The 24,883-nt window shown below is 39.7% G+C and overlaps 2 protein-coding genes across 3 annotated transcripts in view; one reads left to right on the plus strand and one right to left on the minus strand.

The window, feature by feature from the left end:
* LOC6649629 (protein timeless homolog) overlaps window positions 1-24,883 on the minus strand; it is a 66,863-nt gene that overhangs the window by 6,965 nt on the left and 35,015 nt on the right. The gene's annotated exons all lie outside the window — the stretch shown is intronic.
* LOC6649631 lies at window positions 910-24,803 on the plus strand. 2 transcript variants are annotated; one of them, XM_023179635.2, is made up of 4 exons: window positions 910-1,076; window positions 1,637-2,049; window positions 18,686-20,418; window positions 22,132-24,803. In XM_023179635.2, exons 3-4 carry the CDS (start codon window positions 19,420-19,422, stop codon window positions 24,619-24,621), a joined length of 3,489 nt encoding a protein of 1,162 aa, XP_023035403.1. In that variant the 5' UTR covers window positions 910-1,076; window positions 1,637-2,049; window positions 18,686-19,419; the 3' UTR covers window positions 24,622-24,803. The 2 variants fall into 2 exon arrangements, with proteins under 2 accessions (XP_023035403.1, XP_046865235.1); XM_047009279.1 differs by having other exon boundaries at window positions 1,656-2,049.

The following is a 24,883-nucleotide window of genomic DNA, read 5'->3' on the forward strand; positions in this document are numbered from 1 at the left end:
ATAATATAGAAAGATCTTTGTTGAAATCGTCTTCAAGGGGGTTTCCTTTGTAGACGTTTTATCAAAGACTCTAGTTTTCTTTACTGAACAGGATATCGAAGAGTCGATGCCACCTCAATTAAAATTACAAGCAATATTGTTGTTGCTGGCCTTGTTGTTTAGCTTTGTCTGAGCCTTGCACTTGCCCTGGCCACACTTAATGACTTTTGCGCGTTGCACACACACACGCAAAGCCACCTGCACCTGCTGTTGATGCTGAGCCCTTTCTATGCAGTCCGCCTCCTGACCTTTCCATGCTAACGAGAACGTGCCTCTTGTTTGGCTTGCGGTTGGCAGCAGACAATGTCTCATGCCAAAAAACATCAGCAGTCCCCGCCCATTTACAACTGCCCCCGTTCGGCTATCTCTCTGCAAGTTTGTTATATTTTTCGTTAGAAATTAATTTGAAGTTTCACACGAACAAAGATGACAATGGAGATTATATATGTATATATAAATATTTTATTATGTCAGCCAAGACAAGGGAAGCTAGCCGCCAGTAACTCAGCAGCAACTTAGCCATTGACTTCGACAAGCCCTAATCCTGTGATGTGGCTACATACCCTCCATTTCAAGGACTCCCAAATGCAAACAGGTGATGAAAAAAACACACACACAGAGAAGGACAAGGCAGCGACATAAACAAAATAATAACAAACGCCACCAGCAATCAACACAAAGAGCGTAACGCCGCAGGACCTTAACAAGCCAAAAGAGAAGCAGGAGCGAGTGAATTCCATAGAGAAAGAAAGAGAGCTGGCGCAAGCGCTGTTTGTACTTGTGATTCGAGTTCGAACAGGACGATAACAGCAGTTCAAGTTGACTTAAAAGCGAGTCCTAGCTACATATGAACTTCAGTTTAGTGCCGAATTCACCAACGTCAACGTCGACATACGCGAGCCAGAAAACTGATAAATGATAAAGCAAGTTGATATCAAGTGAACTTCCTACTAACAAGTGACAAGTGCCAAGTGCCAACGAATTAGAACCCGAAATAGTGTCAATCAAACTAATGTTACAATCTTGCCTGTGACGAGGTGTGTTTACTCTGTCTGTTTGTTAGTCTCTGTGTGTGTGTGTGTGTGCAAGCGACACTATTGTTGTCTGTGGCCTGCTAGCTGGCATGGCCTGGAGGCAAGACGTCAAACGTCTCTTGCTTTCTTCTCTTTTTTTTTTTTTGGCAGACATCAAGGCGTCAGCATGGAAATGGTTATGGTTTAGATGGCAATGGAGAGATGCTACACATGTTGACTCCTCTCAGCGCTGGCCTCACTACTTTCGTTAAGTCATGTTATTATAGCATACATTTGTGCGCTGCACGTCTTTCTGCCCACTAACACAAAATATATTTTAAGCAAGTTGCGAGCTGCGTGCTCATTTCCGCCAAGGTCTGAACCATGACCATGAGTGTTTAGGTGCGTGGGTGAATGTCTGTTTAACTGTCTGTGATTCCATATAAAAGCCACCGCTACACGCGCTCTTTTGCCTTTTGAAATCTATTCATTTCCTGCATACTCAACAAACACACACACACACACAAAACAGAGGCGGCAACTTGAATAAAAGCCTCCTACTATTCCCTCTCCCCTACTTAAAGCCACATTTCAACACTGTAGAAAACAAAGTGAAATTTGCCACAAACTAAAAACGAGAAGGCAAAACGAATATAGAGCAAAACAAAAACGAAATTTAAACGTTTGGCATATTAATCAACAGAGATGCCAAGTCTGCCAGTGAAAACAAAGCAAAGACCTGGACAACTTATCATAGAGGATTAAAACAGAGAGAAACTCAAAGCGAATGGAAGTAAAAAGACGAAAGAAGCAAAGCTAATCAACGTCTGCCACATTCCTGTAGGCGACTAGAATCATCGTTGCCTGTCGCTGTCCAGCCACGCCTCCTTCAATCTTTAATACAAGAGGAAAAGAAACGTTTGTACGAAACGAACAGCAACAGCATCAGCAGCAGAAGCCGCCGCCTCATTTGGCCACTGCGGATTATGTTAATTAGGTAATTTTTGCTTTGATTACTCCATACCTGGGACAGAGCCCTGCATTTTTGGTTGCCTTTTGCCCGCTTTTTCTACACCATCCTCCCGACCAATCCTCATGCCAACTGCCCCATTACCCACCAGAGCACCGCACCATCCCTTTGTTTAACAGCGACACCAACACCGCAAAGAACCCTCAACTGTCCACGTTGCTTACATATTTATGAAATTTTCATGTAAATTTCGCTAATTCATGCACATTTTACTGTTTTTCCTGATTTTTCCTGCTTCTCCTGGCTTTACTGCTACTGCTGATGTTTTCTTTTTTTTTTCTGTGGCTGCTCTTTTTTTTTTTTTGTTTTTACCGCCAGTTGCTCAGTTTTTTAATTTTCTGCTTTAATTGCAAGGCAATTTAATATTTACTTTTCTCTGAAATTTGCTGAACCATAAAAAAACAAGCTCATAATTAACATCAAGTAACAAAAACCGAAAATTGAAAAAGTTTTTTTTTAAATACCATTCGAGAGTTTGTGATGGCATTTGGTTATATTTTGTTTGTTTACGGATAATTGTTAATTACACTGAGTAGTTAATTCTGCGGTGTAGTTTAGCTAGCGGAATTTAAATTATTTCAACAAAAATTAATTAAAACTCTTAAATAAAAAGAAAACAAACAAAATTTCATTTTATTTTTGTTCAAAAACTGTAATTTTCTGAAAAAATTTCAGTTTCTCAAAAAAAAAAACTCTTTGAGATTAACAAAAAATTTATGCTGATGCTTGAGCGGAAGAAGTTTCTGTTTTACTCAATTATAATTTAAATTTGCTCTTTCACATAGGAACTTAATAAAATGTTTAAAAATGGATGTACAGCCATTTTTTCTAAGTAATTAGTTAAAATATCATATATCTATATTCAATTAAAACGGAAATTGAAATCTTATATTAATCACAATTATTAACAGTTGAAAATGAAATATTTATAAGTAAATTTTTCAAATCCAATTGCCTAAATTTGCACATATTTCTTTATTGTCTGTTAAATAAATTACATAAGTTAGACACGTTATGAGATTTTGGTGTTATGTATAAATAGAATTTAATTTAATTATCAATAATCCAACATGTGTCAAGTGACTTTATTGACTTGATATATAAAATATGAACAAGGTTTTGTCTATTTGTAACTAAATCTCCAGCATAACTGGCATTAATTTGTTGGTCAAAATGCTGTGGGGCATTCTACCTTTGTCAATTGTGCAATTTGATAAATTAAGGCCTAGACCAAAAACTTCTGGGAAATTGTTGCAAAAAAACAAGAATATATTTTTGATAATAAAATCAGAAAGAGAAAAGCCAAAACAGACAGCTAGCTGGCTGCTCCTGCTGTCGGCTATGGAAACTTTGAACGACAATTAAATTGTGAAATTCAAAACTGACATTCGAAATTTTTGGCTAGAAATTGGAAACAAAAAAGTTATTGGCAACATAACTGCAGCTTCATTGCCATCTGCATCTGCAACGCAGCTCAACTTAGATATGAAGCAGATGATTTTCATTTTCAATTTCAATTTAATTTGATTGATTTTTGCTTTGTTTGTTTGTGCGATGGCATATAAAATTCATATGGCCGAATTATGCATGCAAAGCTGCTTTTGTTCGCCAGCCAAACTCAGGGGAGTAGAAGAGAAAGGGAGAGAGAGAGAGGGAGAGAGAAACTCTAATGAAATTCCTGTGGGCATTTTATTTATTTATATATCGTATATACCTACATAAACTCTCCATCTACATTCTTCTCAGGCAAAGCCAACAAAAAACAGGCAAAATGTATAACCACACACACATACACACACAGTATGTATATAATGAGTATATATTTGTATGCATTATATACATAGGATGCCATATTATATCACAATTATTCTACAATGGCAAAAATGTCAAGCATAAAGTATGCGGTGGGCAAATTAAGCCACGCTAATTTGACTTTTATCTGTCTTGGCAATAAAAACTGGCAGGTAGCACTCGAAAAGTTATAAAGTCCAAGCGTCTAAGCAATTAATGCAGCCACAAAGTCTAATTAGATGGCAGCAAAAGTGCCGCTAGATGGGCCAGATAGCACACACACAAATACACACCACCCTCCCAGTACACACACACACACACACACATAACCGCTTTGGGGTTGGCAGGTGTATTGCTTGGAGTCGGAAACGCTGAGCTGCTGGTTCTTGGTGGAGAGATTGGGCTCAATTAAGCGTGCCGTGGTGTTGCGTAAGTGCCACTCAAGAAGCAGCCAAAGGGAGCGAAAGGCTGCACCCTGGGACACAAAGATTCATCAAGATTAAGTCAAGAAATCGTGCAAAAATAATTATAATTACCTTTATTTCGTTATGAGGAATAGAAAGCACGACATTTTAAAATAATCGATTAAAGATTTTCCACTAAAATACTTTTTAGTTTCCTTTTATTTATGGGAATTTAATAGTTGTTGAACGGTTGTATAAGTTAATTGTGTTAATTAATATTCACCAATTATTTCGGTGGTATATTTGGGTAATTTGTGCCACTGTGGTTGCTTATGAATGATGCGGTTGTCAGCCACAGTGCTACATGGGGAAACACAACAAAGGAAAGGCCAAAGCCAAACCAAAGCCAAGGCAAAAGCAAAAGCAAACCGAGCAACAGTCAAGGAGGTTATTGGGGTTGCCACTTGGCTCTGCCGCATAAATTTCATTGTTTGCGGCTAACAACAAGGGGCACTTGCAATCACGTGCGGCATCATGATGTTTAGTAATCAAAATCGTTAGCTGCAACCCAATGTGGGCAGCATTGACTGAATTCTGGTTGCTTTATTCACATGTCGTGTGTGTGTGTGTGTGTGTGTGTGTCTGTGTGTAAATGTGTTTGTGGCAGAGCCAACAAATAATCAAATATTTTCATTTGCCAGTTTCAAAGCGATTTGTAGGAGCAGCAAAAGGAACTTAAAGCCAGTTTAAATAAATCCGATTTATAGCAACTGCAAGACGATGGGCAACCAGCAGCAGTAGCAGCAGCAGCAAGCTCAACTGAAGGCTCAAGTTAGGGACAGACAAGGAGAATTTCCCTGATGGAAGGGAGAGAAGGCCTACAATTTGCATATTTATGAAGAACAATGGCCTTTGATAAAGCTAGCATTCTGGCAAGCAGGCAGACTGAGGCGATTGCTTTAAGCTGCTTCAAATTGAAAAAAAGAAGAAACGCCAGACATCATAAGGGGAAAAAAAACTGATGGCAAAGATACAAATGTAAATGGTTGTGCGTGTCGGGGGTGGAGTGAATGATGCGTACCCCATGCCATACTGTGAGGATGGGTTTTGTAGCAATAATCTGCCCTGATTTACGATTTACAGGCGCAAAATAGACAAGGGTCTGGGGGTCTGAGGGTCTGAGGAGGGCGGCCGACAATTTGCGTTTGCAATTTTCAGTTGATGGGCGACACACGCCTTCGCCTGAGCCTTCTCTATCCGCCCGCCAAATTGTAAAACATTTTAGTGAGCAAAATATTACACTATAGTAAAGTACACTGATTTTTATGTCCTTTTAACCCCCTTTTTGCAAATGCAAAAGGGCCAGAGTGAATATCAAATTAGCTTTTTTTTTCCTTTTTGGCCGAGTCATCGAGTTTCAAATATGCATGTTATGCAAAATTTTTAAAGCATAATCAACTAAATAGCCCATTTTATAAATATTTAGTAGTCAATTATTATACCCAAGAATGCAGCTATGAATATTCAATTTTGCTTTTCTTCTTAAGACTATTTTGGCTTTAAGTTCAGCACTTTCTTAGTTTTTAAAGAAGTTTAAGAAATACATTTGTTATATATCCATTTTACATCCATTACTGCGATTATGATCGATTATAACAAAAGTTTATCTTTAGAAATCACTTTTATATATCCAACTGTGAGAATAAGTATTTAAACATTCAATTTTTTGGATATACTCGCAACAATTGATTGTAATTATTTCTTAAAATTCCTCATTACAAGAAAAGCTAATAATTTGTACATTTTGTAGACATTTTCGTTAGGCAAAAGTTAACAATTTGCAATACATAAAATTCTAAAGATTTTGTGCATTTAGATCTTAACCTTTTTAGATGCTAAGCAGCCTTTTGCCATTCTAAAAATACATTTGTTATGTATTTTGCTACTTTTGTTGAGAACCACAATTTGCATATGTGTGTTAGTAGGTGGTTCGTTGCATTGCAAGTTCAGCACAGGCTGCACTTGGAAATATGGCAAATGTTTCAATAAAACATTAACAAAAAGAGAAATTCACATTTGTACGATTTTGTTACTTGCCAAAAAGCAAAGAAAAAGAAAATATAAAACATCATTTCCCACAACAACTCGCACTTAAATAAACTCACAAAACCACACACACACACACAGGAGAGAGGGAAAGATGGGGCTCACCTATAACTTTAACAATGCAAATGGCACACTCATACACACACACACACACAAGAGAAGAAAAGAAGGTTCGCTTAAGTCATAGCAACCGGAAAGTAAAGCACACACGCTGAGCACACTGGCAAATCTCACCTTAATGCCTAATCCCTGACATTAAAGTGTTGCGCCAACAAAGTGATTTGTTGTAGACAAAGCGGCCACACAGTGAGGAGTAGAAGATGCCTCGTCTCGTCTTTCCCACTCCCACTCCCACTTCTAGCTTTCAGCATCCCTGCCACCTTCGTTCAGAACAATGGCAACGAGGCATTGCAAATAATCTTTGCAGTAAATACGCAACAACAATGAAAGGAACAAAAACGCAAAAAAAAACGAGCCGACATGGAATGTGTCTGGGGATCATTATTTGCCCAACTGGGAAACAAAACGTAGGCAGAAAAAAAAGTCCTAAGAACCAAATGTCGCACATGACTGCGGCAACTGAATGTAAGACGTGTGTGTGTGCGTGTGTGTATGTGTGTGCGTCTCTTTGAATGTGTAATTTAAGCATTAGAGACGCGTAAAACCTTAACTCGGCGTAGAGCATGTCGAAACGGCAGCAGTGGCAACAGACTTCCCACCTCTTAACCTCACCCACATCTCCACAACAAGTACACACACACACACACACACACACACAGACAAACACAGAGACATGAAAATTGAATAAATTATGCGTGTCATCACATGCCGAACAGAGCTAGAACAATGTGGAAACCCAAAGCCGTTCCTTTGGTTGCCAAGCAGCCGCCGGCTGAATTTCAGAGCCCCACAATTTGTGAGCCCCTCTTCCCCACACTTGCACATACACACAGCAGACAGAAGGACAACGAGACAGGGAGTCGAACGACATTCAACGGCATTTAATTAAGCATTTTGTATTCATCGGAAATGTCATAAAAATGACGACAACAAGCCAGCTAGGCAGAGCGGCAGTCAGGCAGGCAGAGGAGTGCCGCTAGAAAAGCGCATATGTTGCAGGATATACAAAGATATACACACACACAAACACATTGGAAAAAACTCAGCCAGCTGCAATGCGGGGCAGATAAACAGACAAATAAAATATATACAAATGTATATAGGATAATGCGAAACTAAGGGGGAGATATTTGATACGATGTTTACCTAGCTGCAGGGAGACCATTTGCGATCTCAGCCCTTATTTAATTATTTCAATATGTTCATATTGTCAATAACAACAGCAAAATGCTAAAATTTCATCTACTTCTTGGTCTTTAAAAAAATGTATAAAATACTAGAAAAGTCTAGGAAATACAAAATAATATTAAAGTTACATGAAAAATAGAAATTGCGTTTAAATTTGTAAACTTACATTAAAAAATGTTATGCAATCTTTGAATTCAATTTCACTTTTTGAAACTTGATAATAAGGATAGTAATGGTATAAGTCGAAATAACTATAAATTTATGAGTCCAAGCTACAAATAAAAGTACATTTAAAGAGAACGCATTTTCTTTCGTTTGGCCTAGTTTTGTATTTTGGTTGTGGCTCAATCAGTTCTTTTTCTCTAGATAAGCAAAATCTAAATTCTTGCCAACTAAATTAAACAAATAAATTTCAAATCTATTGTTTGTTAGTTGAAATAAAGAAGATTTCTTTTTTCTGTGCAGTCCTGGCTTAAACTGCTTCAATAGTGCAAAAAACTAGTCCAAGTCTGTATACAAATAATACAAATTTTGCACATTTTGTTCAATTTGTGCCCTGAGAAAATTGTTTTGCACTTTTGGTTTTCGGTTTTTGTAATCTATGTTGATAATTTATTTATGCTGTTGCCTTTTCCTTTTGCATTCGAGTTGATGGTTGGTGTTGGAATTGGTGTTGGCCTGGCCGGCCTCTTAACACCAAGTCACGTAGCTGTTGTTTTTTCTCTACTTTTGGGCGACAAACGAAAAAGAGAAATAGTAAAAATATGCAAAGTAGTTGGCAAAATTGCGTGGGACAACGTTTGGCATTTTTCATTTCAAGATTTTGTCTACATGGTAGTTTTTGTCGAATTATATATGAACTGTTTTGATATCCTTTAAGACCAGAGCGCACCAGGCACAAACGAGAATGTTGGTCAAATTGAAGTTGCTGATAAAATGTTGCTTAAGCTTAAACGAAGCAAAAAAGCTCCCTGCATAACTATAGAAAACAAACAAAACAGACGAGAAAAAAAGAGTGAGCGAGTGGATATAATAAATGCTAATCCTGCAGAGAATGGAAAACAAACAAAGAGGATAAAAAAAAAATAACAGGAGAAGATGAAAAAACATATAAGCGGCAGGCGACAAAGTTTTTGGGTTGCATATTTTTTAGTTGGGCACAGAAGACACACATACACATAAGTGAGTTTGGCAAAGTTATCCTTGAAAATATTTAGCAGGCACTCAACTGCGCTGCGCATTACGTATACGCACAGTGAACTAACTAGTCAGAGGACCCCCAAGGCGACACCTAGGTGCTGGTATCTATGTAGGTACCTATCCGGTGTGTTGAACTTGTGTGTGTGGGTTGTTTTTTTTTTGGTTTTTATTTTTGCTCCTCTTAACCCGCCAACACTTTGGCATCGATTTTCTGTTGACTCTGGCTGCCATCTTTCAGTTGCGCGAATGCGGTTTGTTTTTTCTCTTTCTTTCTGTGGCTTTTCTCGGTCTTTTTCTCCTCTCCCTCTCTCTGTCTCTCCCACTCTATTTCTCTATTTTTATATATTTGTGTGCCTTGGCTTTGGCTTTAAGTACTAAGAGCAGAAGCAGCCACGGCAGCGACAGCTTCATCATTTGGTATTCAACGCGGCATTAAGGCCAGGATATCTGCGACTTATAAGTTTAGTCAGCAGTTTTTTTACTGATATACTTTCTCTTTCGCAGCCCCTTTTAAAACGCTCTTATGGCATGCCAGGCAAAACGCCAATGGTATGCACTTTAATATACATATATTCCAAGGAATTGTGTAAATATATAACACTCTCAACTATTATAATAAAGTTTAACTCGAGAGCAACTTTTGCATTGTTAGCATTTATTTTATTTTTTTGTATTTAAACATTTTTCATGCCACACATTTTTCTGAACGATCCAAGCATAACTCTCTCTCTCCCTTCCTCTGCCTTTTGTTAGATTATTTTAAACTGTGCGTTGCTTTTGCACCGTGATGGCCAGTAAAAGTTTTCAGGCCACGCCCACTTGAAGGTCGTAGCGACTTGGCTCAACGCCTGCACTTTCGACACTTTTACGCCTGACGGTCAAATTGTTATGGCTCCCATAATGAATGCCTGCTAGCAAAATGAAAAAGCGAACATTAACGTTGAAAATAAAATGAAAGAAGGAAAAATATGAAAATATATATGTGTTTGAGAGAAATGCATAACAAATTAAAAACTTTGGCAATTCTTTTTTTCCATGTTTTTATACCCTTGCAAAAAGGGTATATTAATTTTGGTCAAAAGTGTGCAACGCATAGAAGGAAGCATCTCCGACCATATAAAGTATATATATTCTTGATCAGCACGACGAGACGAGTTCAAATAGCCATGTCCGTCCGTCCGTCCGTCCGTCCGTCCGTCCGTCTGTCCGTCCGTCTGGATCAACGCAAACTCCTCCTAGACCGTTGAAGCTACAGAGCTGAAATTTTGCATGTAGGCTTGTATATACTGCAGGCGTTGTATATCTCGGATTCAGCCGGATCGGATCACTATATCATATAGCTCCCATACAAATGACAAAGTCACGAACAGTGACTTTTCTTAATAACTTCGTTATTTTCTGAGCTATTGTCGTGAAATTTAATATTGGTGAGTTAATTACACATATAAACGACTATGCCAAATTTGATCAAGATCGGGTAACTATATCATATAGCTCCCATAGGAACGATCTTTCGAAAACAGTGACTTTTGTCAATAACTTCGTTACTTTTGACGCGATTGCTTTCAATTTGAACATTTGTTAGTTTAATATATCTGTTAATGACTGTGCCAAATTTGATAGGGATCGGGTAACTATATCATATAGCTCCCATAGGAACGATCGGTGGAAAACAGTGACTTTGATCAATACTTCGTTATTTCCTATGCGATTGTAGGCGTTTCTTTTGGACATTAGCCTTTTTAGCTTAAACGTTTTTTCGCTTTGATGGCTATAGGTAAGAAAAAAGTTACCAAAAAAGTTGCAAGGGTATACAAACTTTGACGCGGTCGAAGTTAGCCGCGGCCCTCTGGTTTTTTTTTCTTTTTTGTTTTGGCTTGGCTTCAACTACCAGCAAAATGTTTTGCCATTAAAATATGAATAATTGCTTAATAATTCAGTTTAGCTAAAGGCGTTTAAAAAATTCCTCACCTCAGAGAGCAGTAAATGTAGTTAAGAAACGAAAGGAATAAAAGAATGGAAAATTGCTGAAAGTCTGAAATTCCTTTACAAACTTTTTTCCAATTTTTTGTTTGAGAATATCGTTAAGTCATTTATTTATTATTAACTTTAATATGAGAACTATATATAATGTATTTAAATAGTGTTCAGGGGTGAAGAAAATTGCTTCGATTGCTTGGTAAGGATCTTTACGAATGGAAACGTCCTTAGTTGGCTAGTAAAGAACTTTTTCAATTTAAATTTAAATAAAAAACTTGTAGAATGGCAGACCTAGTTAACCATCTACGTGGTCGACGTGGCCTACCTGAGAAAAGTTTTCATATACTCAATCGATTGATGCTTTTCTCTTGTTGTTTGCTTAAAGGCTTGAATTCGATTCGAATATCTCTGGCATCGTATTTTGTAAAATTAATGGCATTGCGTTCGTTAATTGTATCAAATGATATCCATGGTTGAATTTCTTGATTCTCTGTTTTGCTTATATATATTTTGTATGCTAATTCACTAATTGCCAGTCTAATCATCGGCATACAATGGAAATTACCAGCATATATCACGCGGCAAATGCTCAAAACGAACCCTTGCAGCGTTGAACGGCGGCAGTCGGGCCAATGATGCCATGTTGCGTGCTGAACTTGTGATTTCCGCCACATTAATTTCAATTTCAGCAACACAAAAAAGCGTAAGCAAAACCTAACTGAAACAGAGAGAGAGAGACCAAAGTTAAGCCAAAACACTCGAATGGGTGGGATACAAAATACAACACCACAGAGCCAATTCGACAGACGGGCCAGTCGAGAACATGAATGGGCCATGCCAGGGAGCAGTTGGTAAATGCCTTAATGGCCTAATTTTTGTTTTTTTTCAACGCAAAAGACGTAACCGAAACACACACACACACACAGACAACAACACAGAGCAAACCCTCCCCACCCACTTCTAAAAAAGAAAGGAAAAAGAAATACGACAGTTATGCGTGTAATATTTCTGTTCCTCTTTTTAAGGATACGGTCGGATAGAGGGCGGAGGAACAAGGCCGGAGGATGGCAAATTATCATTGAAGTTGTGAGAAGAAGAACCATTTCAAGGGTTCTTCGTTAGCTGCCTTGTGGGCCATGAAATGATGTCGTAAAAATTTAAAGTTTGCTGTCTGCTGTCTGTTGTTGTTGCTGGTTTTGTTATTCGTTTCGTTTTCTTCTTTTTTTTTCTGTTGCTGGCAGCTGCTTCATCGCAACACAGCGTCCCGTCGTTTTGCAATAATTTGATACTCGAAAAATTGAGCGTAATGTGCGTTAATGTAAATGGCGCGTATTACTGACAAGTGCCTTAGTCTGCCTGATAAATGGGTAGTCAGCCAGGCAGGCAGGCAGGCAGATTTATGCCCAGGACACATGCGCTAATTGTCAAAGGAGTTCTGCTATTAGATGACGGCAAGCAGCGTTGCCCCAAAAGGGTCATATCAATGACAAAACTTGTTAACAAAGCCAAGTCTGTGAAGGAAACAGACGACAAACTGTCATACAAAATCCGTCAGGGGATCAACCAGGGCGTGGGGAGGGGAGGACACCACGAGCTACCACAAGCAATGAAAATTAAAAGACACAAAATGCCAAAAACCAGAAGATTTGAAACTCAGCCACAAAGGACACTGCGAACAGGAGAGAGGCCAGAATATACAAACAAAGCGTTGTGCCACATGACACCGCGAAGCGTCGCACGTTGTGTGGCACGTTGACAACCAAATCAAAATAACAATCGGAATGATGGCAAAATATACAAAAAGACCAAAAACAAGCAACAAATCTCTTTTAGCTATATCCATGACAACAGACTGCAATAGACAAAAGAAATTCTAAAAAATATTGTAAAGATTGAATTTTATCGAAACTAACTTTTTGGTAAATGTTTTTAAAGTGTCAATAAAATGTTTCAAATAGAATCTTAGGTATAGATATGTGTAAGATATTCAATTAAATTTTAAAAAGAACGTGTGTCACATATGACAAGTCTGACAATGAGAATCAATTCTTCTGTAAGAATATAAATTGGATTAACTATTTAATTCACAAGCTTTTCAGTAAAATTTTGTGAAATTGATAATTATAGTTGTCAAATCGAAACAATAGTCACTGTGCCGACCAAAAACAAAGACCGAATAAGGCTTTTAAATATTATTTTTTGTCGTGATTTATCTTCGTTAATGTTTTATCTTTCATGGATCCTTTTTGCCAATGACCAAGAAATTTCCAAGTTGCTGTTTGGTTTCTTCTTTGTTTTCATTATCTTTTGAGGTTTACTTAGTTCTTATAAATATAATCATCATATCGGCTTAAGCTTTGGACATTACGTAAGGCATAAGTTGGCCAACATTGGCTCTAAAGAAAGAGTATTCCATTGGACGGGTTTTTACATTTCTAGTTTCTTTTTAGGGGGGCTAACATACAAAGTCAATGGCCCAGAGCCAAGTCAACGACTCACCCATTGCCATGGCAAGCAATCTGACAATCTGTATATATATAGGTTTTTTCCTACCATTTCGAAATATGAAACCACATCAGAAAAAAAACGAGATGGCATAAAGAAAATAAATGACAGCCATGTTATTGATTTTACACTAGTCAAAGATTTATTCCCAATGATTAATATGGAAAAACTTTAAGCTGGGAGCCAGAGAGACAAACTGCCTTTAACTATCGTCTGTCCTAGCAACAAGCCAACACAAAGGAAGACTCAATGACCGAGCAACACTTAAAGCAAAGGTCTCATGTTATATATGTAACTGAGGCTGACAAATTCAAGAACATAATGCTTCCACCTCACACCTATGGCTTTCTGTAACTATCATAACTGCGTGTGTGTGTGTGTTTGTTTGTGTGTGTGTGAGTAAATATAATCTGGCTATCATTTTGCCAAGAAAAGCCAAAAACAGACACGACATTCTCAAGTTTAATGGTCAACCAAAGGCAATTTGGTAAATTATTAGAAAATCATTGTGTCACGTTATGTGTTGGACAAGGAAATATGAGAAGTACTCAAAGCTGACCATCGACCACTACACACCACCAGCAACAGCCGAACCGAAACCAGTCGGGGACATCCTGGCTGTCAGAAATGTAATTTGCTGTGGCCTCCAACCTCTCTCACTCTTCTGTGTACGAAGATGGATTTTCTTTATTTTTGGTGAAGAGCCACAAAACTTGTTCAGACCACTAGATGAAGGCATCTCATATAATATATTATATAGTAAATGTTAAGAGCAAGTAATTTTAACTAAACGTAAACCTAAATCAACCAAGAGACTTTATCTCACAGACTTAAATAATGTGATGGTGGGAGGTGTGTGTGTGTGTGTGTGTGTCTGTGTGTCTTTGGGGGAAATGGTGTGGGAGTGCGTATATGTGGCTAGGCCAACAATTTATGCACATTTATTGAAAAAGTTTTTCAATTTCATAAAAAGCTTTTACCAACTAAACTAAGCCACGACAATGCCCTATGACCTCGTCTTTCTACTCCTACCAAAAAATAAAAGGGTTTACAGAATATGAGTAAGACAATAAAAATGAGTGCAGCAACCTCCCCTGAAAGAAGACAAAGTAACGGAGGGACAGACAGGCAGACAGACAGACAGACAGACAAACTGGGCCTCATCAATGTTTTTATTTAACAAAAAAGAAGAAGAAGAACAAGCAGAAGAAAGAAAAGCTTAGAAACACAAAAAAAAAACATCCGAATTGTGGTTGGAAATCTCAAGGTCCCTAACCAAAAATAAGCTGCTGCGAGCAAACCAAATTGGGCTACCAAAATAAAGCCCAAGACGAAGCCAAGCAGAAAAACAGAAAGAAAAATATACACGCACACACACATACATACATACATACATATATCTATATACAAACACTTGTACAAACAAACACAAGGAGGCTATGTTGGCGTAGCCTTGAGCCCTGAGCGATTTTTCACAACACAATTTAACAAATAAAAGAAGCAGTACAAAAAAAAAAATATATATATATAAAGAAAACTAAAAAACGAGCAGGAAAACTTGCCTAACGCACACATCCACACAAATAAAACAATAAAAACCGCACACACACACACACACACATGGAAAATAACAAAAACAAGTTTATTAGAGATTTTACTTATGTGTTTTTGGTGACTTGGGTGGTCGATATCAAATAGAGGGAGAGAGAATGTTTTTTTTTTGTCTTATATGAATTGCTTCCTATTTGGCCGCAGGACATTAATGAAGCCAACAAGATGGCAGCGAGATGTGAAAACAAAAGATATGGCAGCCCCGACCAAGAATCTTTATAGAGAATTTCAAGACATATTCTTAGAACTAGAAGAAATAAGACAAACGACTTTAAATTATGCTCTTAAGGTCGTATATTTTGTAATACGCTTAAACTCTTCAATGACTTTTCCATTGTTTTAGCTGTTTTTCACCATATTGATATGATTATCATTGTTCTTTTTCTCCCATTGAAAAAACAGCCGCCAAATTGCCAGCTCGTTCACTTGACATTCGAAAGCCTAAAAAAAAAAAACTTTAATTTGAAAACTTTTACGCTTGGCAAATAAAAGCAAATCGATAGCTGAAAATCGCCCAAAAAGTGTCATGGCAAATTGTTTGCCAAGTGTTTGGACATTTTACTTAAAGATTTTCCTTCTTTTTTTTTTTTTTGGGCGACTGGGAGCGCAGTTTAAAACACGCCCGGGAAATACTTGAGCAAGTTTTCCATTGAAGCGTACGTGCGGCTGACATTGACACAGCTGCTGCACACCCACACTCACTCACACACTCACTCACACACGCACACGTATGTAGATAGAACGGTTCGTCGGCATTGAATGCATGTCATCCAACACATCCAACACACGGTTAGGCGAACTCAATGAAACTGACGGTAAAGCGGAAGTTTATTAAAATGGCAGCAAACAAAAGGGCACAAAACTGCACAAGAGAAGGGCACAAATGCATGCAGGAAAAATTGCAGGATGCGCAAAACATGCCGGCAATCTGGTTGGGAAGTAAAAAACTAGACACACACACACACACACACACACACACACAAACGAATGACAAAGGCGTCGAAAAACTGTTGAGCAGCTAGCAGAGAAGCGCTGAGATACAATTTTGTATGCATTTTGTTGCGCCATTGAGCGCACCACTGAAGCAGCAACGCAAAGGATCTTAAGGCACTCAATGAAAGGCATTGCGCTGTGAAAGTAGAAAGTAGATATAGAAAGGAGGCCGCATATGCTATTGCCATTGCCACTGCTTCCATAGCAGCTTGCTGCTCTTTTTCTTAGACGTCTTTGCTGCTGTCAACTGCATTTGCATGATAAAGCCATGGCCAGACCTTGGATTCCAACTCAAGTTGGGGCACCTCTAAATACGTCCGTATAAAATAAATCACAGGCGTATGGCATGGCATTTCTTGGTAGTTGCAAAATCCAATTTCAGCGCACAGCTACACACAAACACACACATACACACAGACACACACACACACACACGGGTTATTTAAGCAGCGCTCTTTATAGCCGCTCTTTGGCTATACGGATGCTTTTACTTCCTATTCCTGCATCTGTTACTACTACTATTCCTGCTGCTGTTCTTTGCTCATTTTTTATTTGCATTCCCGTATAATACACTTGAAATTTCTGCAGTACAAAATATTTGCTTTGTCCCGGCTATTTGATTAACTAAAGAAAAATATGCAACAGACAACAAAAAGGAAAACAACACAACTTTCTATATAAATATTCATGCATTGGAGCCCAAAGCATCATGATGGCAAGAGGTGGAGGGGGGTCTTGCCTTAAATTTCAACAAACAACCCTCGCTAATGTCTGATCATAAAATACAGCAATTCGGAGAATCTGAGGGGAGAGCAAAAAAAAATATGGCACAGCAATTTGCAAATTATTTTCAAGCTGGCATAAAATAAACTGACAAATACAGGAAAATCCCCCAACACTCAATTGATGGGAGAGGGAGGGGTGACTGAGTGAGATACGGGGGAGAATGAGGCATATGCGTCAATCTTCCCAGCTCAAACAAGACAGACCCATTTCGTATTTGTTGTTGGTTTTTGAAATCGACTTTCTTGTCAATTGAGTTGCGTACATTGCTTCCTCTTCGAATCCCCTCCCCCCCAGTTCTCATTCCCACTCCTCAATTACTCTCTTTCTCTCTGACAGCTAGTCTTGTCTGTGTCTTTCCGTCCTTCTGTCCTTCTGTCTGACTGCCTGCCAGCCTGCCAGCCTGCCTGGCTGTCTATCTCTTCTTTTTTTAGAGGAGATATATCCAGGAAGTGAGAGTATGGCACATATATCGAAGGGAGCAGCTGGAGGATTTGTCACCAAACTTATGGACCAAATTTTACTGTTGTGTAAGCAAACAGCAGCAGATGAAATGAAATGCCAACTTCTCTTGATGATATTTGTCAATAAATTTATCGCAAAACCATCGCAAGCAGATAACTGTGTGTGTGTGTGTGTGTGTGTGTGTGTGTGTGTGTGTGTGTGAGTGTATATCTGTGTGTGTGGTTTAACACTTGTGGAAGTAAAAGCTAAATACAAATTGGTATTACTTTCAACATAGGCCCAAATTTCATTTATACTCGCATTAGTTTTTGTCCACAATTGGCCAACTTTGTTTAGGGCCCAGTTAAACATCATTATGTCCAACCTGCTCTAACTAATGCTCAACACTATTAAGGTTAGGAGGATAAATAAATGTTTACTTTTAATTTTGAATCATTAGTGAGCTTCTAATAATCTATATCAATATAAACCAAAACTCAACAATAGATACGAAGAACGTTTCGAATTTAATTGTGAAAATCTAGTACACATATGTATTTATGTCCTTAACGAGAGTATTCAAATTTAATAACTCTCATGTCGCCTTTGGGAGGGAACCTCAGTAACAGAGTGATTATACCCGACTGTGGGGTTATCAAAATGTCATGTACGACTTTAAGTAGACATTGACAAATTAAATTTTGCGGGGGTTTGCTTTCAAAACAAGAAGGGAGACTACTGTTAACCTAAAAAAGAACTAGAATTTGTGCGTCATTACTCCAGCAAATAAGTAAATCAAATTTGCGTCATTTTGGGGTGAAGCACCGATACCCGATTGCTCTGGGTTGTCTGTTGACAGTTGGGTTAGGGTAGGGAAGGGAAGGGTACCTAATGTTCAGGGTTCTTCCTGTGTCGCTTGTCTACAACGGAAATGAAATGACCCAGTTAAATGATTTATGGCCAGAGCACATATGTATGAAACACTTAACATATATGTTTAGTAACGGTTCTCGGTTCTCGGGTTTATGGCAAAACGCTATGGTTATGTGGGGAGACCACCAAATGGTCCGCTAAGAAGTGCCGCAACCTGTCCTTTCACCCACCTTTTCTCGCCCATGCCAACACATTCCTCCTCTAAATCATGGTATGCTGTTAAGCATGTTGAAATTATAATTTCATTAGCTGCAATCAACATAAAAATAACACTAAAGGCAACTGCTAAAGTGCTTTGAAGTCGTAAAGCCAAAGTAGAAATTAAAAATGAGAAGAGAAAATGGGGTGGAGGACGAGCACGGAAAAGAGCTTCTTTCCTGCTTACAGAGATACTATACAAAAAAAAACAAAAGATTAACAAAATAAAAGAAAACGATGAGAAAATTAAAAGCATGTTTTACCTTTTGCCTTTTACACATTTTGCATTCACAAGCAACAACAACAACGAGTGTAATTACAAGCAATTTTTTTACGTTTTATTACAGATTTTAAGCACGCGACGACAAGAGGAGGGAGCAACACCATCGACTGGGGAGCATTTGGCTGGGTAATGTGACAACAGTTTTCTACCAACAACAAGGAAGAAAGAGCATGAACAGGTGAACAGCAATGTTTGCTTTTTAATTGACATTCGCTCGAGTTGAGCTGTGCATTGCGTTTTGTTCAACAGCAATTAGTTGGCCAGCAAGACAAAAAACAAACAAGCACAAAAAAAAGGGAAAAATCCCCGAGACACAACAAGAAAGAATAAAGCAACAAGAAATTGTTGAAACAATTGCAAAAGAAACGGAACAGAGAATAAGAGCAAAAAGAGCAACAATAGAGACAGATAAATAGAATGATCTCGTTGATTTAATTAAAAATTCAGCTGCTAAGTAGGCAATGGTATTTTAACGAGTGTCGTACGCAATGGCCGACAGAAAGGAAGTTGCTATTGCCGTCACTGTCGCACCGTTGACAGTTGTCACATGCTTGGCCAGTGGCACGCACGTGACGACCTACTGAACAAAACGAACAAAGCGGCACAAAACAAAAAAAAACGGCTAGCCATATTCAAAATAACCAACGAGCAGCAACGCGCTAAACGTCTGCACGTACTGCACATAAATTCCAACTGAAATATACAAAAAGGCCTCCCCACTCACATTTTGGCCAACAAAAACACACAGAAAAAAACGTATACACCCTTCCCTGTAGAAAGTGAAAAAATAATAAGAAAATGGTGAAAATGAAGCCACGCCAAACGATGAAACGACACTGTGATCTAGGACTGACCAGTCTACTTCTGGCCTGTTCACTTTTTATAACAATTGTTGGCTGTACCACACCAGCGGAAGAGGCTGCTGTAAGAGAAGAGCAACATATATCCGCTTTGGAGCCTTTTGGTCTCCCCTATCCAAGTATTCATCGTATGCTGCGGAATGAAAACGAGCCGGACAGCTATCGTGGGGAAACACGTTATCAGCAAAAGAGATTCATTCAACCACGCCAGAAGAGATCCATTGTCGACACGACACAATCTGTTGCTAGTGCTCGTGTATTAAATGCCACCCAAAAGGGTTTGGAAGGCTTTTACAATAGCAGCAGCCAGTTTAAGGGACAATTTGAGCTAATCACCATAATGGATTTGAGCAGTAATCGTTTGAACGGAGTTCATTTGGACAGCAAATTCACACAACTTCGATTGTTGGATATTAGCAACAACTCGTTGAGACAGCAACCCTTCCATCTGGCATCGACTGCCGTGTCTTCTCTGACTACTTTGGATTTGTCGTGCAATCATTTCAGTCAACTGTCATCTGGTAGCTTCTTCGCACAGCAACTGCCAAGCCTGAAACATTTGAATTTAGCCCACAATCAATTGGGCAATATCTCACGGGAAACTTTCTACAATCTCTACGAATTGCAAACTCTTTTGCTCAGTCACAACAACATCACGGATATCGACTATGAGACCTTCTTGGCTCTGCCCAATCTGCAGCATTTGGATTTGTCGTACAATCGTTTGGCAGGCTCAGCTATAAGAGCACTGCAGGGTATACCGGATTTGGTAACTCTATCGATTGCCCACAATCCTCAAGTGGGTGCGGCCATGCAGGAATTTGTGGCCTCCTGGAGTCTCAAGGAACTGGATGCCAGTGCCACTGGACTGTGTCAAGTGCCAGCCGCTTTGGCTCAATCTGTACGCACACTAAAATTATCGGACAATTGGCTCAGGGTAAGTGGAGAGTATCTAAAACTAATTGTTACTATCTATAGATTTTAAATAAGTAAAATCGATAATCAGAGGAGGTTGCTCAAGGAATTTAACCCTGTCCCCAGTCTCCTTTCCTGCCCTTTAGCAGGAAATTTACATATTGTTATTTTTAACTTTACTCGAGCATTTTGTTTCCGCTTTGGCAACTTCCGGCAAAAGCAAATTCCTGATATATTTTGGATTTCATAAATTTAAATTTAAATTGATTTCGCTTGGGCCCAAAAAGGGAAACCATCAAGAACTGTCTTAGCTGTTTCTATCTGTATTTAGCTGTCTAATAAGCCACTTGTTAAAGAGAACAAGTCTAGTTAAGAACGTAATTAAAATCACAATGCCACCACCACCACACAATGGCTACAGAAAAGTGCACTTTCCGCTCTTGAACAATTAAGGGAAAACAAAAGAAAAAGGAAATAACATAGAACGAAAAAAAAACGACTTAATCGCCTCCCGACACTAACAAGGGCATAAGAATGAGAGAAGGCAAAAAATAGAAAACAGAAAACACAGATAGAGGCCTAAATAAGTAGGCACTCGACAAAGCCCTCTCTGAAGCTGACTGACATAAGCAGCAACACAAGCAGGAGATTACCAAAGGTCTTTCATTAAATTGCAAAAAAAAAACAAGAAGAAAACAAAGTTATATTCGTATAGACAATCCCCACGATTGCATTATAAGCATAAAGTGAAATTTTCTTCTTCCTCTTTAGTCCTGTGGCTGCTACTCGTTCAGGTATTATACTTAAACGGTGTAAGTGAAGACAAACAAATGTGCCGCATAAATTGTAGCCAGTATCTCACTCTCTCACTTACAATCGCCTTTGTTCTTGCTCAAGCTTGGTCCTTTCTCCTCCTCTCCCACAAGTCATAAAAGGTGCAAAAATGCCGCCTCGTAAGCTGTTTGGATCCCAAAGCAGGGTATTAATAAAATAAGGATAATTGGCATAAGCATAATCACGTTTAAGCCAACAGCCAACGAGCAGATGTGGCAAAGCCCAAGTCGGGAGCAACAGGAAAATTGACGAAGAAGAAGACGAAGAAAAAAATTGAAAGAGGCCAGAACCCAACTATTCTATGCACTGAAATGGTAGCTACTGGAGATGCTGATACCAACTGCCGATGCCACCACTACCACACGGCATTGGTGGATGCTTCTCCTGGGTGCCTTTGTTGCCAGGCATTTTAATTTGTCTGGTTGCCTTTATCGGCAGTCAACACGCAGCCTTTTCATGGCAAATTATGGCATTGCCCCAGCTCCATCTACAGTTCCTGGTGCTTCTGCATGTCTAAGGCAATGGAACGTCAAGCACTGAACTAGCAACACAAAATGGCCTTAGGAAAGAGACGACTCGACGGCGACAGGCTGTCTGGCTGGCTGACTGGCACTCGTTTCATTACAACGAACCGCTGTGTCTATGTTTACTTTGGTGCTAGACAAGCACCGCCCGAGGCAACACGAAAACTCGCGAACAATTGCACTCAACTGAGCCTTTGAAGTAATTATAACGTCAGATTTAAGTTAATTTTTAAACAATGTCGGTGGTAATCAAATTTTGGCCATTCCAGTCAACCAAAACCTATGTTCAAGACCTTCAAGGCATTTTCTCTTCAAGTTCAAATAATTCAATTTAACAAAATTTTCATTTTGTATATCTACTTTTCCATCTATTGCAGACAATCAACTGTGGCGATATGGATAGCTATCCGCTCTTGCAATATCTGGATCTGTCTCACTCACGCATTGCCCAGGTAGAAGATGATGCTTTGGGTCGTCTCGAACTGCTGGAGACTCTGTTTCTCAATGACAATCAATTGATGCGAGTGCCAGGCAGTTTACCCACATCGCTGGAGCAATTGTTTATGCAAAATAATCAAATAATGGACTTGCAGCCGCAAGTATTTGCCGGTCTGGTGAATCTTCAAATTCTTGATCTGTCGGGCAATCGGTTACTGTATTTACCACCCCTGAGACTGCCCAAGTTGATTACCCTAAATCTACAGTCCGCTGGTGTGGAGAGTGTGAGTCAATCAATAGTGCACACTTTGCCAGAGCTGAGGGATCTGCTGCTTGACGACAATCCTATCAAATGCAGCGATCTCCTGGGCATAGCCGAGTGGGCAAGTCCCTGTCGAAGCGTTGACATGAATCCACCAAGAAAGGAGAAAATCGATTTAAAGCAGCAATATATGCAGTTGTATAACTTTTATGAGCATTTCAAAACTCAATGCGGCCGAGCCAAGGAAGGACGACAAACCGAAGATGACAAGGATTCAGCGCCGCCTACTTGCAGACTGCTTGTGCCAACAACAACAAAAACAACAGAAACAGCTACATCAGATGCAGCAGCACCAGCAGCACCAGCAGCGGCAGCAGCACAACAAACTATGCCAAAAGGGCAAAAGTCAAAGACTGAAGGAACAATGCAATCAGTCGGTTACAACATTGCCCAGCTAACCACAAAAACTTTGCGGCCAACTGAAACAACTTCGTTAGCGAAACTGCAACAGCAGCAGCAACAAATGCCAGGCATACCACAGCTGACTGCCACAGCGGCAACAGTAGAAGTAAAAACAACAACAACAACAACTTCCAAAAGCCTGCCAACTTTGACTCAGACAAAGGCAACAGAACGACAGAACATTTTGGCAACAGCCAGCAGTCAACCAACAACTAGACTTACCGTGCCAACAAATGTTGGCCATGTTGCTGCCAGTACACCAACAGCAGCAACAACTATCTCTACGACAACAACAACAGCTGCTGCATTTAAAGTGCCACAAACAATTTCGGGGCTTATAAAATCCAGCAAACAAGCAACTAATGATGATTGGGCGAATAAGGAAAGTTTATTAAAAACTGTGGAAACCACTGAAACAACGACAACGGCAACATCCAATGACATTTCTGATCAGATCGCAGCTATGGCACCACATAAACATGCCACACTGCAATTACATATTAAGGATCGTCATCTAATTGGAACGCCTTTACTCATGCATAAGGGAGACAATTTATTGGTCGATGCAGAGCAGCTATTATTACCCGGAACAGCAACTGTGGCGGATGCGGCGGAAACATTGGAAAAGAGCCAGCAACAGCAACAGCAGCAGCGACAGCCATCCACTGATAAGCGACAACCGGAAGCAATAAATGGCGACATCAAGTCGCCATCACCGAAAACCAAGAAGAAACCCTCACTCACCATCAAGAAGATGACCTACAGCACTAAGCATGGCACGACAACAACCACAACAACAACGACAACCACGTCAGCCGCAACACCAACAACAGGAGTAGAAACATCGACAATGTTGAACATGGTGACAAGCATGAGTACTCCCCAACGACTCCAACACCAACATGGAAGCGTGAATACCCCAAAAACTGCTGCTAAGCAAGAGCTGAGCACATTCGCCCAACTGAAAGCCTATGCCGAGCTGAAGACAGAGTCAAAGCCCGAGCATTTGTTGGACAAGCGCCAGGAAAATGAGCAAACATTATCGGGCAGTCATCCGGGTGTAATGTTGTTGGTGGCCTGTATCTTGGTCATTGTACTCCTGGCGGGACTAGCTCATGTCTATCGCTGTGAGTTGCCCTGGCAGCGTCGCTGTCGTCCTGGCCATGCCATGCGTCCGCATCTTCAGCGTCCCTTGAACGAGAGTGATGATGGACATAGTTTTTTGCATTATCAAGGATCTAGTGGCAATCATCCAGCAGATCCGGCCCGACTACAGAAATGGCATCACAGTACCAGACGAGAGGCTCCCTATAGTTCGCCACTGCACAATTTGCAGGCTCGGGAACTGCAACGAGAGCAACAGAAACTGCAAAGATGCCAACAATTCTACAGTGCCTCGCTGGCCAGCAGCAGCTCATCGACCGCCTCGGGCAGTAGTCGTAGCAGTCTGCAGTCGCCGTGTCAAGAAGATAGCTATTACATTGAGATGGCACCGAGTAGTCCACCAGCTGCAGTTCGTGAAATTTCAATGCCTAGCCTGCCAATGGAACTATTAGCCAGCAGTAGCGGCAGCAGCAGCAGCAATAGCAATAGCAGATCCAAAATGGCAGCCACCGATTTGGGTGGAACAACAGCAATGCCAGCAATTAAAGCAGTGAGCAGCAGAATAATGGCTCCCAGCTCACGCAGATTGGGCATCTGGTGACAAACCCTCTTTGGACAGCGACAATACGCGCCTTTCCAGTAGACAAAATGAGTCATTAAACCGCCATCGGATCAGACATGAAACAACAACAACAACACAAACAGACGAATCAATTTTCACTGGAGGCATTGTAAGAAGGAAGCATCACTTTGTTCAGAGACACATACACTTACACATACCATATATATATGTATACATATATATATATATGTTATAGATATATATATGTATAGTGAGTAAGCCTAGCTTGATTTATGATGCC

The sequence above is a fragment of the Drosophila willistoni genome, chromosome 3R (genome assembly GCF_018902025.1).
Source record: "Drosophila willistoni isolate 14030-0811.24 chromosome 3R, UCI_dwil_1.1, whole genome shotgun sequence".
Taxonomy (NCBI): Eukaryota; Metazoa; Arthropoda; class Insecta; order Diptera; family Drosophilidae; genus Drosophila; species Drosophila willistoni.

Coding starts and splice junctions, on each gene's coding strand:
- LOC6649631 (XM_023179635.2), top strand. CDS start 19,420: ATGGTGAAAATGAAGCCACGCCAAACGATGAAACGACACTGTGATCTA. Junction 20,419..22,131: donor TATCGGACAATTGGCTCAGG/GTAAGTGGAGAG, acceptor CATCTATTGCAG/ACAATCAACTGTGGCGATAT.